Genomic DNA, 18,463 nt, shown 5'->3' with positions numbered 1-18,463 from the left:
CTCCTGGATTTATTCTCATGTTGGAATTTCATAGTCAACCCCATTAATCCAAAACAGAAACAGAAAAATATGTTTTCACAAGCATATACCCAACTCTTGGCCCTTTCCCTGCATAGCCAGCAGAATGCTTCCTTTTTGACTGATGTCCACTGCGACCTCTTTCTCACAAATCACATCAAGGGCTTCACAGAACATGTCCTCCAACATCATAGCAGGAAGAGCAGACAGCCACGTGTATAGCAATGTAGGCTCGTTTATATCTTTGGAAAAGATAGACATGTTCCCTAGTCTTCTGAATATTTTCTTGAGTCTCCAGAAGATCTTATATTATCAAAAGGCTGAAAGTAGTCATTTTGCTTATTTTTTTTCTTTTAAAAAAATTTTTCTGGAAAACATCCCCTGTATTCAAAATCTTCCCTCAAAAGAAATTCTAAAGGTAAGAGCCAAAGCTGTTGCAAAAAAATCTACTGAAAATAGTCCTTGTGCAGACTTGGGAGCATTAGTTAACTCACCAGCACCATCCCATGAGCTCATGGCAGCTTGATGAATGATGATGATGGTGTACAAATAAGAAGTAAACAGCACCAAAAAACAGCACTAATTTCAACCTCCATTAGATGCACAAAGGGGAAGAAAATCAATGTTTGACAAATGGAAAATGACAAAATCAGTAAGGGAAGACTTTTATTTTCAATTTTCTAAGAGGCCTTTTGCACACAATGGAGTGTTAAAACCAAGAAAAATAACCAATAAAAACACACTCAACGAGCTCTATTTAAAATGCATTATCACAAGCTACAAATATAGAGCAGGAAGTAATTGCTTTGTTTGTTCAAAAGAAGTTTAATGGTTTCTTTAATTTAGAGTAGGTAGTTTTAGCCTTTGAAACTTGATTACATTTTGGAACAAAGTATGCACACAGTGTCCCCCACCTGAAGGTCTCACTACATTTATTCCGACTGTGCTACCTTTGGTGTACAACACCAAATTATTCATTCATTTAATCAACAAACGTTTTAAATACTTACAGTTGCCAAGTAGGTTTAGCTACCTACTTTGTTGTTTAATACTTGTTGCACTAGGGTTGGAAGATAGAAACGTTAATTCTCCAAGGCCTTGAGAGGAAAAAAGGAACAGAGCAGACTGAGATGCTAACAGCCACCTTAGATGGAATCAGGAAAGTTTAAAAGTTTTCCACAATATTTATTTACAGTTCTTTCGTCTGAAAGTGGTACTAAACAAAGGACAGAATTTTGAACCCAAGACCAACAAAAATGACTCTTGCATGTAATTTCCCATACATATGGAAGGGCTCAAGTTGAAAATGATAGTGGGGATTATTTTACATATGAGACACTCACATCCACAACCCCTGGTAGATAAATCTACCAATGACAAGGATGTAGGGAAATGTTCAATGTCACTCAGGCCCTTTGTTACAGTCAACTGCTTTTAGTACTTAATCCTCGAAATTACTGCTTTAAACTGACCTGAAGCAGATTAAACATTCCCTTCTCTGTATTCCATATTCTTTACTCATATTTCTGTGACTTGATTTTGTTATATGAAAATTAGCCTAATTATGATAGAGTAGAAGCAAACAGATCAGGGTTCTCAAATTTACTAACCACATCATTTGAAGAAAATAAATTTAATTTTTCACTGAAAACTTTCTTTTCCACCAGTAAAATGGGAATTGTGCCTACCTTATAAATCCATCAAAAAGATTAAATAAGATAGCATGCACACCTGGCATGCAGAAGATGCATAATAAATTGTTGAATTAATTAAATGATTAGATGGTCACACAGGTAAATTTTGCTGCCTATGCCTATTTTTATATGTAGCTCTCTTTCTTTTTTTAATGCAAATATTTATAATTTTACAATATATGGTAACATGCATTTATAAATGTAAACATTAAAGTATAAAGATATTTGTAGATATAAAGATATATTTATAATGCAAATTTGTATATTTCATAAATGTAAAAAGGCTTTATGTTCTAGGACAATAGTAAGTGGGTATAGATAGATGTAAAAAAATGATAGGAGTTTTTTATTTTGAGGTTCTGGAATCATTCATAATCATTTTAGAAGCATATTACTTTGTGGCCCGTTTTAGGGTATATTCATATCATATTTCTGACATTTGGTATTATCATAAGTAGTTTGTAGTTTTGTTCCATTGGTTTTATATCTGGTTTTCTTTTTCTTTTTCTTTTTCATTTGGTTTTTGTACCTGATAGTAAGTTTCTTAAAAGTAGGAACGTGTTCAGTTTATTTCCCTCTACCCTGAAGAGACCTGAAGAATAAATACACTCAAGTTACACTTGTAGGACTGAGTGAACAGCAATGTTGGTTCAAGCATTTTCTTTCCTTAAATAATTATTTGATCTGGGTTACAGTTGTTTGAAATGGTATTCTTGTTGAAATACTTCTTTTATTCACTCCATATAAAATTACAGAATTGTTTATTGGAAGAAGTAAATAGTAAGTAAATATACTAACATCGGAGTAGAGCTTCTTCAAAAACTGTTAAAAAAGGATTTAGGTGCAATTAGCATATCTTCCTAAAGTAAGCCTCCCCTGAAGAAATGTTGCCTGCATAATGGGGAGGCTTAAAAGACAGAGAGAATTAAATAGGGTGACATTTTAAAAATAAGTGCCTGATTGTTACTGGTAAGCATGCTGATCCTCATAAGGCTAATGATGCCAAATTTATTTAGTGCTCTAAAGAAGAGGGATTTTAAAATCGCTAGATGGTACTTTCATTTAATCTAGCAAGATTTAGTTGCATTTACATTTATTCAACTCTGAAAATAAAGGGATAAATGTGCTAAAAACATCCTTCCTGGATGGAGGGGGGATGTAGTAGTTTAACTTAACAGCTTAGTCCTTGAACTGTGTCTGTCTGTCCCATATAAACTTTGAAAGAGCTGAGTGATTTTATTCAAGCTTGTTACATAATTTATAAGGCAGACAACGTAAACCTGTCTATATCTACCTGTGGCTTAGTAAGCCGTTTTATTTCACAGTACAAATCATTAAGTCAGCATGTCGTGTATGTGTTGTAATATGTTTCTATAAAATTTAGCTTTTGTCTGTGAATAAAAAACTATAGTCAAAAAAGGGGAAAGGGGACCAGAATTGAGGAGCTGACTAATCAATCTTTGACATTACTTGGCAGTGGTTTAAAGCTGAACTTTAACAACATCGATGATAATTATTAGACAATGCTGCTTCCATAGATCAAAGTTTCAATACTTCAACTTATTAATAGTACAAAGAAATTTTTTCCTACATATTACTGAAACATAAATATAAATCTAATATGTATGAAGCGGTAATTCTTTCAGGTATGAATATTAATGCTTCCCTATTCATCCTTCATGTATTGTACATTTATTGAGCACCTACTACATGTCAGACATTATTATGAACTAAGGAAACAGAGGCCACAGATATGCACCCTATTTTATTACATAGCTCAGTTATGAAGGACAGACAAACAAAAGAAAAATGTTGGAATCTTATATTGTAAGAACTGACAAAGATGACCCCGGGTTGCTATAAGGGTCAGAGAAAACTGTGTGAAAGAGGAGACACTTGGTCCAAATCTTGATATATGAGTTGAAGTTATCTTCACGCTGCTGCCCCTGAAAAGTAAAGAACATGTGTCCTAATCTCTGGGAAGAGCATGGGAAAAGACGTCGAGGTGAGAAACTCTGGGGCATTTGAATAACTGCTTCACAGAATGTGTCCTTGATGCTGCAGGAGGCAAATGAGCCAGAGAAATCAGATCCTGGTGCCATGAAAGGGACTTGGATTTTTTTTTCTCTCACTCTTTCTCTTAAAATCATGTAGTCAGAGAATTTGACATACATAGGAGTTATTAAATATTCTGATTTATAAATATTCTGCCATTAAAGAATGGACAGAGAGGAGCAAAGACTCAGGCAGAAAGTCATGGCCAAAAAGAGAGAAGGAACCCGAGAACATTTTAGGAAGAATCTGTTGAACTCAGATGCTGATTGGACAAGGGAGAAAGAGCAGTCTAGGGTCACTAACTGGTATAGATAAGGATGCTCCTGGGATACATAATAGCAGGAAGAGGAGGATCACAACTGGGCTTAAGGGGGGTGCAGAATGATGATGAATTCAGGTTTGGAGCAAATGGCTCAATAAAGTGATATTAGGTGGAGGTAGAGATTTGATGGGTTCAGTATAAATGCCAGTCTTTGAAAATATAAAAGTGGATGAGATTTCCCAAGAAGTAAGTATGAAGAGAAAAAGAGATGAGAATCAAATCTTGGGGAACTTTGACCTGTAAATGGCTAGTCCAAGAATCCAAGGACACCAAAAAGTTGCAAGTAAAGAATAAAAGTAAACCAAAAACAGTACTGAATCCTTGGAAAGAGAAAGTTCCAAGGACAAAATTTTTCCAAAAAATATCAAATTCTTCAAATATTTTTATTCATTTCTTCATTCCTATATATTCTTCCACTGAATGTTTATTGGGCACTTAGTTTATTCCAGGCTTTGGTTATACACAATTGCTAAACAAATCAATCCTGTCCTCAGATAGAGCACCACTTAATCAAGTAAATCAATTTTAAACAGATAAGCCCAAAAATATGTGTATTGTTTCAAAATATGGTGAGTTCCATAACAGGATGCTAAGAATTACAAAGAGTTTCCCGGGAGTGGTCATGGGGACATTACTGGTGGTCTTTACACTGTTAAGTCTTGATGGGTTGAAAAAAGTGAGAAGCAGCCACCACATTGCCTTGGTTTAAGGATAAACATGAGGGAATTATAGAGAACAAGCAGGCACTCTCTAGAAAATCAGAAGATAAAAGCCAAGGAATGTGTTTTGTTCTAAACTGTGAGAGAATGGAGTATGTATATACACTGAAGGAAACAGTAGAGACAAATAGCTATAAATATAAAGAAAAAAGTGAAAGAACAATTAATAAAATTAGCTAAAATTAACTGAAATATAAATATATTTCAGGTGGAACCAAATGAGCTAAAGAAACACTACAAGAGTTCTATTAAATATCAGGTAGGTGGCTTACAAATAATTTCAAAACTGTTCAATAATCCATTACCATTTTGACTTTAAGTCCCATTTCTACAATTGTCTTCCTTTGTAACAAAGCAGGTTTTATTAGACAATGGCAGAACTAAAGTTTTTGATTTGCCATAATTTCATGATACATTCCCTTACATATGCAAATGGGTAATTCAACATATGGTTTTTTTATTAAGCAGATCAAACTAAGTAAAAATTCCCACATTTGAATTTGAATTAAAGGTCAATTAAAGAGAATGGGATATACTTTGTTTTGTCTACAAAGGTCTAGTCCTCAATTCATATACCATGTTGGTGTGAAATTCTGCAAAAGTAATGTTTCTTTTTTGTTCAGATATGCAAAACAACAACGTGGGAAAAGAAGCAATTATTTAGATAACATGGTATCTTCCTCTCTCAAAAAATGTGTTTTACCACTTATAATTATTTACAAAGTCTTATCATTTATTTTTCCTCCTAACTCTGAGATATAAGCAAAGATTTGGGGTTATCTAAAATCACCCAGTCTGTATATGTGAACTCTAGTATCCCACTTCAAGGACAATTTTAATCACCTCAAATTTTGTTAAAAAACACAAATCTGGGTTTAGGGCCCAAATTGTTCCTAATAGGTATTGATGCTGATTAAAATCCCATTCAATTTGTTTTTAACTCCCACTAATTTTCTTTGTAAAAAAAAAAAAAATCACCACATACTTGAACCTATTCATAAAAGATCTACACTATTTCAATGAATTCTCAGGGATGACTGCTTTGTAAAAACCTCAAAGCTTATTCCAAAATCTTAATACTTGTTGGCATTTCAATAAGGGCCAAAATAATTCATGTTTTTAAATTGCATTTATAAATATAAAATTTTACATTTATTTAACTTTGTTCACTCCTCCTTTCTGAATTCCCTTAGCATATCTTTTCTGTCTTATGGCTTGCTAATACAATTATTGTTGTATTGGTTATTCTATTACTATATTGTTAACTTCTCACAGACAGAAATAATATCTTATTCCTATTTCAATCCCAACATGCTTTACAAAGTGCCTTGTACAGAGTTTAGTGTCTGTCAGTACTTACTTAATTCAATTTTCTATAATTCAATGAGAAATAAATCATTCTCCATCTACATAAATTCATGTCAGTGGCTAAAAAATGACCAATGACAATCTGCACAGAGGTTGAGTGTGGAGTTTTGCAGCTGGGTAGAAAGCAACTAAAAAGATTTTTATGATTTGAATAAGAAACCATAGATTCTGGGGTAGCATTAGAAAAGTCAACAGCCCCATGCCCCCTGCTTCCTTTTCAATAAGGCATTATTTTAGTAATTTTCTATACACTTCTCAAGAATCAATATACATAAGATAAAATCAGTGAGGTCTATGACACAATGCAATTTCTGACCCAACCCCTTTAGTAAGTAATTCGTTTATACTAGCTCATCTGGTTAATTCAATCTATGTACAAGTTCCATTCCTGTTCGATAGCGGTAGTCTTCAAAATTCTTACACACAATTAATTACCTCAACTCTACTTCACATGAGTGGACTTATAACTTGCTCTTAACTGCTCCTAATTGTCTTAAGATATCTTAAATTATTTTAAATGGACCCTGTATTTCAAGACCATGCATGCACAATTTGATGAAGAAAATAATTATTTCACATAAAAAAATTTTTATTGTTCTTACACTCAGAAAAGTGTGCAAATGTGTTGTTGTTATTTCATAAATACCAAGTTAAGAGAGAGACAGAATAATGTAAACACATAACAAGTAATAAAAGTATACATTTTAACTATAAGAGTATAGCACTGCCAATATCTTCTCTCAGCAGACTTGGTGATTAACTAACTGTAAACAGAACTGATTTATTTCTTCTCTTCTCTCTTACCTTGTAAAATCTCTGATAGATACTTTTGCAAAATTTAATTGGTAGCAAATGTTCCAAAGTACACAGTAGTGAAAAGCATTGAAGGACCTAGATGAACCTCAGCAATACAACCCACTGTGAACATTGAAGAATTGACCAAAACAAAAATATATTACTACAATGATGTTCAATGGCCTCAAACAAAATCAAGAATGGACTTGATTTTTTCATTTTTAAAAGACTATTAAAAATGTATTTTAACATTAGCATCCATGCCACCACTGAAGTATATATAACAACTCAACAACAACCACAGCAAATGCAGCACCTAAGGAGAGATGAGATGCAGGAAGGTGTAATGAAATGCACTGAAAGTAGACAACAAAATATTGTCGTGTTCACATGGTGCTAACATGCATATTTGACTGAAAGCAATTTTGCATTAAACAACAAATAATTTATTGTGACTGGCCAATTTTCGCATATGTGTCTATAAATCCATTTATGCCCAATAAAGCATGCAAACATGAAATAATTGTGAATGTTCTCTTCCAACAGTTGGATGTTGCATCAGTAATCCCATTTGATATTCTCTACTTCTTCTTTGGGTTTAATCCAGTATTTAGAACAAACAGGGTATTAAAGGTAAGATGACTGCTTTATCCTTACAATAATGGAAACCTTGAAGTAATTTAAAATATGCTACAATTACCAATATTCTCAATTTTTTCTCCAAACTGTCTTCCTTTTTCTGCCCTCATCAATGCTATAAAAAATTTTAACTAAATAATAGAAAAGTGCAATTGCTTATACCACTGGAAATTGCTACATGTTATTTTTATTACATATCTCACAACAGGTATTATTGTAACTTAAAATAAGTATAATTTGTACTTCTAAATAAAACTATACTTACAAATGAATCTTTTATATTTTTTCTATTTGTTCTTTTTTTAATGTTACTGACTGTCTGAAATATGGGCTTTAATATGAATTAGATTAGATTACCTCTAAGTTATCTTACTCATCTAAAATTCTATTATTCTACAATAAATGCAAGCATACTTTTGCATTACAAAATTATATACATACTTGGGTACAACTAAAATGTTCATCAAGAGGGAAGTACTTAAAAACCCTGAGGTACATCTACATAATAGACTACATTGTAGCTTTAAAATAAAAGGGGATTTTCCATGCGCTACTATGGAAATACCTCTAGGATAAATTGCTAAGTTAAATGGGAAAAAAAAAAACTAGATCCATAACAATTTTTATAACAATGCTAACTTCTGTTTAGCACAAAGGAAATAACCAGTAAACGTGATTACCTCAGGTGAGAAGGAAAACAGGAAGGAAAAACAGGATAGACAGGGGCAAGAGTAAGAGCAAGACTTTTGAAGGTATATATTTCATGTTAATTTTGAACTATTTAAATATATTAGCTATTCAGAAAGATTCTAAGACATATATATTTCATAACTCTTGCTTTTCTGGGCACCTGAAAAGAACTGAAGAGAGTCAGAGTTTGAAATTTCAGATAAATCTTTAAGAACAGCAATAATAACTTGTATCTCCCTCTTAAAAGGACCACAAAAGAGCATATAAATTTTAGTGAATTGTCTTTATTGCATCTTGGGCAGACGAGATAGCATAACCAGGTGACACAAGTTAACCCTAACAGCAACAATAACAGCAGCAGGTGTCATTTGTTGTCATTCGGGGCTGCAGACTTTGCTAAAACTTTGTATCCATTATCTCATTGATATGTCCCACCACACCGTCCTTTTAGAGATGAAAAAAATAAAAATTGGCATGGTGAAAACAATCTGTATGGACATACTCTGCTGAAAGGCCAGATCTGGATACTATCAGTACTTAACTGAATCTAAATTCTTCATTTAATCAGATTGGCAGATAAATATCAGGCAGAAAGAACTTTCTTTTTATGCTCATAGTCTTTCAAGTTAAATGGTCCTTACCCCATATTTCCATACACTGAAACAGTTCCTGAAGCATCTGGTTTGACTGTGGATATGAGTATAAATTAAGGCAGCACACAATGTTCCAAGAAGCCTAGCGTTCGGTCATCCCTCATCAAATTTCTAGTTCCTCATTCAAGTTTCAGAAGGCACTTGCTCAAAGGTAACCAGTTTTCAAAAAGACTCAGGTTCCTACGGATTGAGGAGTTTGTTTCACCTTATAATAAAAGCTTATAAAAGGCCAACTCCTCCTACTCCCATCTCTGTATCCTTAAAATGTTTGAAAGCCTTCTATATCCTGAAGTATTTGTAAAATATAGGAAGATTATATGAGATTATAAAAGTCAACATTGATCTTCTTTTCCTAGCCTTATAGTCCTCATCTATAATGATGAATGGAAATTTCTCTAGGATAAATACTTGTCATCTATCTGTCTCTAAGCTATAAAATAAGAAAACAAATTAAGAATATAAATTTTTCTCTATTATGAACACCTAAGCTAAATTTTAAAACATTGCTCCTTTGTGCAAAGTTCCATTAAGAGCACTTTAAACAGGTTATCACAAAATGAAATTATCATAATCAGAATGTTTGAGGGATGTTTTCCTAAATTATGGCAAAACAAATCATTTGTCTGTATTTCTAATTAAAATTTATTGCTATTGTATATTATTTTTAATTTGAAATGTTTTACTGCAGTCATATCTGTATTGGGTGATGTTTTGAACTAAGTCATTTTAATCTCTAAGGCCTCTCCTGTCTGTAAAAGTCTGCCAGTCTACATATATTAAATATATTAATGGATATCTGCACACAACATTTCCATGAGGCATGTTGTCTTATTGTATCCGTTTTACAGATGAAGAAACAAAGTACACAAAGAGTAAGAGATTTTTCCAAAGTCACATGATTAGTATGTAACAGAGAAAAGGACTAGAATTTGGCTCTGAGATTCCTACTCTCAGCCCTGAGTTTTGCTGCTATAGTAATGAAAGGAGAAAGGGAACAGAGGAATAGGAATGCAGAATGGCAGTCAGAGCTGAGATACAAACAGAAGGAAGCAGAAAAGAACCTTGGGGAAAATAGCAACTCTGTTCGGATTAGATCACATAAACTCATTGTACCTTTGGATAACATCAAGAAAGCTGGCTAATGCGAATACTTACTGGATTTAACTTTTGTTGAAACAAATATACATTTAATACACCTTGCTTAAAAATAATTCTCGTGTTGAGCAAATGGTATTACTTTATACTTTTCCTCTTTCACTTAAGGTTTTGAAGAGTATGACTTTAATTATTGTGAAAGAGAGTTATAGTATATGCTTTAAAAAGAAAAGACATGATTGATTTTCAACAAGCCTTACAAATAAGACTAATAACTAGAGGGTAGAAATAAAATACAGCAAGAAGCTCTGGAAGTTTGGCATCATGCTAAAATGTACTGCCCAGGGGAAAATACCACGAAACAGGGTCTATATTTTTTTTAAAAAAGACACACAAATAAAGTTATTTTCAGTAATAAATAATACCTGTTTTGCATAGTTTTATCTAAATAGCTGTGTAAAAGACTAATATATTTTTTGTATTTCTTTTGCCTGTTTTCTACACAGTACACTTCATTTTTTGAGTTTAATCATCACCTAGAGTCTATAATGGAGAAAGCCTATATCTACAGGTAACGAATAATCCATACACTTGGGGAAAGTAAAGAACTCAATGATGCAACATTTATAATGGCCTTTGGGAGAAATATGACCACCCTGTTCAAGACGGGGAGATAATTTCAGGTTTGGGCTCTGTGACATATGTATTCTACAACATATTTGGATATTTCATGTGAGATAAAAGAATGAATATCATATCATAGTTTAGAAGAATGCTAAACTAAAAAATAGGATTTATTACCTACTTCAGTCAAAACAAGGACAAATAAATGTGCTCTTTTGCAAGCCAACCCTCCTTTCTCTCAGGACAATTGATTCTTAATCTAAATTTCACTCATTTGCTGTTCTAAACTTCACTTGCTCAGAGACTTCTAGTCACAACAGTTCATCGTAGCATAAAGTCCCATGAGCTTTTCGGGGATTTCCAGTTAAATCAGCTTAGCGTATTTTATGAGACTCAAAATGGAGAGGTGACCCTGGAGGCATGTCTTTCACAGAGTTGACTTGTACCATCTGTGAAAAGAGAGGGAGTTTTTGTTTTGGATTTTTTTTTTAACACTCTGTCAGTCCCAGTCAAGACACTGCAGTTTTTTTAAAAAAACCATGCAATGGCACCATCACTTTCTACTGTACTAATGAGAGTTAACAGTTGGCAAATATAAAGCAAGGAGGTTCAGTAGAGACTTGGAGGAAAGGAAAATGTTAAAATAGGCTGCGTTCCAGAAACAATATGAATCCTTACTTTGCCTTTATTGTCTCTGACAGAGTCATTCGAACAACTGGGTACTTGTTATTCATTCTGCACATTAATGCCTGTATTTATTACTGGGCTTCAAGCTATGAAGGAATTGGCACAACGAGATGGGTATATAATGGTGAAGGAAACAAGTAAGTTCTGATTTTGAAACTTTTATTGATGTTTCTTTATTTTTGATTGAGTGTATGCATTTTATTAAGTTGGTGGGGTTTTTTTAATTGTCATTCATAACCTACTCATGGGCAGTAAAACCTGTTTAGCAGGTCACTCACTATGTTTTTAAGTGAAAAAGAGCACAGGTAGATTCTTCTTCACCGTGCGAGTGACCCGCCAAGCAAAATGGATCAGCTGATGAGTGACAATTTAAAATCTAAGTGATCCAACATGGCGGCGGACGCGGAGAGATCAAGTCTCTAACCCCTTCAGCTGCGCGGGCATAGGGAGAAGCAAACTATCAAAATGCTGTTTGCTCAGGACCACTAGGCAATGTTGAGCTGACGTGGATCCCGGGCGAACAGTCTGGCCTTCTCAGAACACACCAAGCCCGGATGGGCAGCATTCTAGCTCCGGTTTGCCTGCTCGTCGTGACTCAGCACTAACGATCCCACTGAAATAACTAGTCGGCCTGCCTGAACTCACAGAGGTAAAAGCCAACCGAGCACGATAGCCAGACCGAGGGAATCAGGAGTGACGCGGGACTAGCGGCGCAGAACTCCCGGCAACCACTCCCACCAGTGCTAACAACTGAGGTCCCTTGCACCAGCTACCAGGGGAGTTGCTACCAGAGGGCAAACAAATTCGCTGGGGGTTCTCAGCCCCAAGCTCTACAAACTTAGGGTATGAGGGAGGCAAACAGGGAGAGTGTGCCCAGGCATCCATAAAAACAGGGCTCCCAGGAGCAGCAGACCTGGCGTGTAGCCAGTATTGTGGTGAGCATCACAGGTGAGCGGGGCCTGGCTTGAGGAAACACAAGAGAAGGCCCTAGGCACTCAGGGTTGGAGACCCGCACAGTCTGGGAGGAAGACCTGCTGCACAGTGATTGGATCCCACCTATCAAGGAGAGAAGCTTGGCCCAGTGGGCACAGCTCCACCTACTGGAAGAGAAGTTAATCGAGCTCTATGACTGCATTTATTATTTTTTTTTATGATTATTATTTTTTTTAATTTTATTTTCATTTTTTTGTTGTTGATATTGTTGTTCTTTAACTTTTTTATTAATGGTTTCAATTTTTAATTATTTTTAGTTATTATTATTACTATTATTTTTTAAACTTTAATTTCCATTTTTTTATTATCATTATAAATTTTTTTTCGTTTTTTCTTTCTTTCTTCCTTTTCACTTTTTTTCTTTTGTCTTTTCATTTCTTTTCAATTTTTTTATTCCCCCTTCCTTGAAATCTACCTGCCTACACTCATTCTCCTTAGTGACTTCTTCCCTTCCCTTCTAATATCTCTCCTCCCAAGCATCAAATAAATTTAGAAGAGTAAACAGTAACTCATCAGTCAAACACAACAAGAAGTAACATGAGCATAAAAAAGCAAGGAAGAAAAGGAGTACAAACAATGAAGGACAGCCTAAATATTCAGGAGGACCTAGAGTCATCAGAAAAATGGCCATATAAAGAACTCAAGGAATACCTTAGACAGATGGAAAGGAACCTTAAAGAGGATACGAGACAGCAAATCCAAACAGCGAAAGATCACATTGAAAATGAATTACATAAACAGATAAAAGAAGAAGTTAAGCATCATTATCAGGAGATAGAGATTATAAAAAAATGAAACAATAATTCTAGAAATGAAGGAAACAATAAACCAAATTAAAAACTCAATCAAGAGTATCACTAACAGAGTAGAGCAAGTAGAAGCCAGAACGTCAGATAATGAAGACAAAATATATCATCTTGAAAAGAGTCTAGCCAACTCAGATAGGCTGGTAAAAAAATCACAGAAAAACATCCAAGAGATATGGGATAACATAAAAAAACCAAACTTACGAGTCATCGGGATAGAGGAAGGTACAGAGATTCATACCAAGGGAATGAGTAACCTGCTGAATGAAATAATTACAGAAAACATTCCAGAAATAAAAAAAGGAAACAGATATACAAATTGTAGATGCATACAGGACACTGAGCACACAAAATCACAGTAGACCAACACCAAGACACATTGTTATGAAGATATCCAATATACAGAACAAAGAGAAGATATTAAAAGCTACAAGAGAAAGGAGGCAGATTACATTTAGGGGTAAACCAATAAGGTTAACAACGGATTTTTCATCACAGACGCTGAAAGCTATCTATGCTAAGCCTCAAGCTAGCATCATTCTGAATGGAGAAAAATTGAAGGCATTCCCTCTAAAATCTGGAACAAGACAGCGATGCCCTCTATCACCACTTCTATTCAATATAGTTCTCGAAACACTGGCCAGAGCAATTAGACAGACGAAAGAAATTAAAGGCATAAAAATAGGAAAAGAAGAACTTAAATTATCACTATTTGCGGATGACATGATTCTATACCTAGAAGACCCAAAAGGGTCTACAAAAAAACTACTAGAACTAATAAATGAATTCAGCAAAGTGGATATAAAATCAACACACATAAATCAAAGGCATTTCTGTATATCAGCGACAAAACTTCTGAAACAGAAATGAGGAAAAACACTCCATTCACAATATCCTCAAAAAAATAAAATAAAATACTTGAGAATCAACCTAACAAAAGAGGTGAAAGACTTATACAATGAAAACTACAGAACCCTAAAGATAGAAATAGAAGAAGATCTTAGAACATGGAAAACTATACCCTGTTCATGGATACGCAGAACTAACATTACCAAAATGGCGATATTACCAAAAGTTCTCTATAGGTTTAATGCAATACCTATCAAAATCCCAATGGCATTTCTTGTAGAAATAGATAAAGCAATCATGAAATTCATATGGAAAAATAAAAGACCCAGAATAGCAAAAACAATTCTAATCAGGAAGTGTGAATCAGGTGGTATAGCGATACCAGATTTCAAACTATATTACAGAGCGATAGTAACAAAAACAGCATGGTACTGGTACCAGAACAGGCGGGTGGACCAATGGTACAGAATAGAGGACACAGAGACTAATCCACAAAGCTACAACTATCTTATATTTGATAAAGGAGCTAAAAGCATGCAATGGAGGAAGGATAGCATCTTCAACAAATGGTGTTGGGAAAACTGGAAATCCATATGCAACAAAATGAAACTGAATCCCCTCCTCTCGCCATGCACAAAAGTTAACTCAAAGTGGATCAAGGAGCTAGATATCAAATCAGAGACTCTGCGTCTGATAGAAGAAAAAGTTGGCTCCGATCTACATATTGTGGGGTCAGGCTCCAAATTCCTTAATAGGACACCCATAGCACAAGAGTTAATAACAAGAATCAACAAATTGGACTTTCTTAAACTGAAAAGTTTTTTCTCAGCAAGAGAAACAATAAGAGAGGTAAATAGGGAGCCTACATCATGGGAACAAATTTTTACTCCTCACACTTCAGATAGAGCCCTAATATCCAGAGTATACAAAGAACTCAAAAAATTAGACAATAAGATAACAAATAACTCAATCAACAAATGGGCCAAGGACATGAACAAACACTTCACAGAGGAGGACATACAATCAATCAACAAGTACATGAAAAAATTCTCACCATCTCTAGCAATCAAGGAAATGCAAATCAAAACCACCCTAAGATACCATCTCACCCCAGTAAGATTGTCAGCCATTATGAAGTCAAACAACAACGAGTGCTGGCGAGGATGTGGGGAAAAGGGTACTCTTATACATTGCTGGTGGGACTGCAAACGGGTGCGGCCAATTTGGAAAGCAGTATGGAGATTCCTGGGAAAGCTGGGAATGGAAGCACCATTTGACCCAGCTATTGCCCTTCTCGGACTATTCCCTGAAGACCTTAAATGAGCACACTACAGGGATACTGCCACATCGATGTTCATAGCAGCACAATTCACAATTGCTAGACTGTGGAATCAACCCAGATGCCCTTCAATAGATGAATGGATAAAAAAAAAATGTGGCATTTATACACCATGGAGTATTACGCAGCACTAAAAAATGACAAATCATGGAATTTGCAGGGAAATGGATGGCACTAGAGCAGAATATGCTTAGTGAAGCTAGCCAATCCCTAAAAAACAATTACCAAATGTCGTCTTTGATATAATGAGAGCAACTCAGAACAGAGCAGGAAGAGCAGGAAGAAAAGATTAACATTAAACAGAGACATGAGGTGGGAGGGAAAGGGAGAAAAAAGGGAAATTGCATGGAAATGGAGGGAGACCCTCATTGCTATACAAAATTACATATAAGAGGTTGTGAGGGGAATGGGATAATAAACAAGGAGGGAAATGAATTACAGTAGATGGGGTAGAGAGAGAAGATGGGAGGAGAGGGGAGGGGGGATAGTAGAGGATAGGAAAGGCAGCAGAATACAACAGTCACTAATATGGCAGTATGTAAAAATGTGATGTGTAACCGATGTGATTCTGCAATCTGTATTTGGGGTAAAAATGAGAGTTCATAACCCACTTGATTCTAATGTATGAAATATGATATGTCAAGAGCTTTGTAATGTTGTGAACAACCAATAAAAAAATAAAGTTAAAAAAAAAGAGCACAGGAGAATACAGTAGAAAATATCAGCATCTGTCAAATAGAGAGGTGTGTGTATGTGTGTGTGTGTCTGTGTGTGTGTGTGCATGAGGATGCACACATGTGTGTGGGGTGTCCTGGCTTGGCCTATGAAATGCATTTCCTCCATGGGATCATGATTTTTTTTAAAAAAAAAAAGTCTTTTAAAGAAGCCTCTGTTTTAGACAACTGCTTTAGGTAACTTTTAATAACTTCAGTGCTGATTGTTAGTAAAGAACAATGCTAATTATTCAGAGGACAGGTGCATTGGCTAATTAGTTTACCACTGGAGGGTTTTATGGGTTTGTGAGTCAACTATAACCACTAACTCAATTAAATACTTAGAAAATAACAAGGATCATAAATTAAGCTTGACAATTAGGTATGCAAGTGTCCCAGGAATGAAAAACATCATTTGAAAAATTTTGTGTGGTAGAATCAGGACTCAATAATGGCAACTGGTTATTTAATAGCCAATTTTCCTTTGGGAATATACAAGACCCTGGTATAATACTCCACTAACTTTCTCCTTCAATGATATGACATTGGCATACTATAAGGTAATGTTCTTAATGGAAAAAGTAGGTCCCAGTACTCATATATTTTTTATACTATACACTACCCAGAGTGAGTTGAATATGTATAATATGTATAACAACATTATTTCCATTTTTACTGAGAATTATTTTTTAAAACTTAAAGTCAAAGGCTCACTGATTGTGAAAACATATATACACATGCACAGGTGCACTAATTGTGAAAACATATACACATCACACATACACACATACACACACACACACCCACACACACATACAGGAAATCTGTTTCTGAAAAATTTATAGCCAAAACTGTAAACTTATACCCAAAACTGATTAATAAATAATTTTTTAATTTACATAATATAAATAAGTCTTACAAAAATTAAGATACCAACTATATTAAATATGTATTCACAACAGTGTCTAAAATTTGAAGTATTGACAATACCAAGTGATGGGATGACTGAAAATATCAATTGGTAGAATAAATTAGAGCTACTTAATCTCTTATATAATTTTGGCAGGAATTTAAAATGGTAAAACCATTTTTGAAAAAGATCAGACAGGTTTTTTTTTAATTAAACATATACCTACCTTACCACTAAAAACTCCCAAGCCTAGATATTTACCCAAAGAAATGAAAACATATCCAGAGAAGAAACTTACAAAAGAATATGCATAGACTGGAACCAGCATTTGACCCAGTCACCCCACTCCTAGATTTATGCCCAAAGAACTCAAAATTAGCATACTACAGTGACACAGCCATATCAGTGTTTATAGTAGCTAAATTCACAATAGCTAAACTATGGAACCAACCTAGATACCTTTTAACAGATGAATGGATAAAGAAACTGTGATATATATACACAATGGAATATTATTCAGCCTTAAAGAAGAATGAAATTATGGCATTTGATGGTAAATGGATGGAACTGGAAAATATCATGCTAAGCGAAATAAGCCAATCCCAAAGAACCAAAGGACAAATGTTTTCTCTGATATGCAGATAATAATTCACAGTAAGGCAGGGGTAAAATATAGGTACTTTGGATTAGACAGATGGGAGTAAAGGGAAAGGAGAAGGGATGGGGGTAGGAATGATAGTAGAAATAATCAGACATTATTACCTTGTGTGCACATGTGATTATATGTATATTATCATGTACAACCAGAAAAATGAGAAGTTATACTCCATTTATGTATGATATGTCAAAATGCATTCTACTGTCATGTATAACTAATTAGAATAAATTTAAAAATTTGTAAATATATTCATAGAACCTCTATTCATAATAGCCAAAAACTTGAGAGGGCCTAGTTAGTCATCCAGAGATGAAAAGACAAACCATGGTATATATGTATAATGTATGCTACTCAACAATACAGAGGAATAAAATTACTGACAGACAAAAGATGACTAATGCTTATGAGTGAAAGATACCTCACGCAAAAACATACATACATACTGTGTGATTTCATTCATGTGAAATTCTAAAAAAAGCAAAACATATCTATAGCGGAAAAAGTTAAAACACAAGTTGTCTCTGAAGTTCTTGGGACAAGAACTGACTAAAAAGAACCAAAAAAAAAATTGTGGAGCAATTGATAAAAATATTCTGTGCTTGATAAATGTTTGAATTACACAAATATATGTATATGTCAAATATTTGTCAAATGATACAAAAATAATTAGCATTTCTACACTGACAATGAATGATCTAAAACGAAAATTAAGAAAATAATCCCATTTATTACAGCATCAAATCAAAAGGAATAAAATACTAGGAGGTTTAAGACTTATGCACCAAAAACTATAAAACACAAATGAAAGAAACTGAAGCTGACACAAATAAATGGTG

General features: G+C 34.4%; 1 protein-coding gene across 1 annotated transcript in view; it reads left to right on the top strand.

Moving 5' to 3' along the window:
- The window catches only part of CNGB3 (cyclic nucleotide gated channel subunit beta 3), a gene marked incomplete at both ends in the record, with an annotated part of 150,011 nt that overhangs the window by 68,634 nt on the left and 62,914 nt on the right, over positions 1-18,463 (top strand). The window contains 4 exon segments of the mRNA XM_081265730.1: positions 5,017-5,067; positions 7,518-7,604; positions 10,555-10,619; positions 11,374-11,496. Coding sequence (XP_081121856.1) covers positions 5,017-5,067; positions 7,518-7,604; positions 10,555-10,619; positions 11,374-11,496 — 326 coding nt within the window.

The sequence above is a fragment of the Spermophilus citellus genome (genome assembly GCF_964194105.1).
Source record: "Spermophilus citellus genome assembly, chromosome: 14".
Classification (NCBI taxonomy): Eukaryota; Metazoa; Chordata; class Mammalia; order Rodentia; family Sciuridae; genus Spermophilus; species Spermophilus citellus.
Note: the sequence above shows the minus strand (reverse complement) of the source record. Positions and strands in the feature narration are given on the sequence as shown.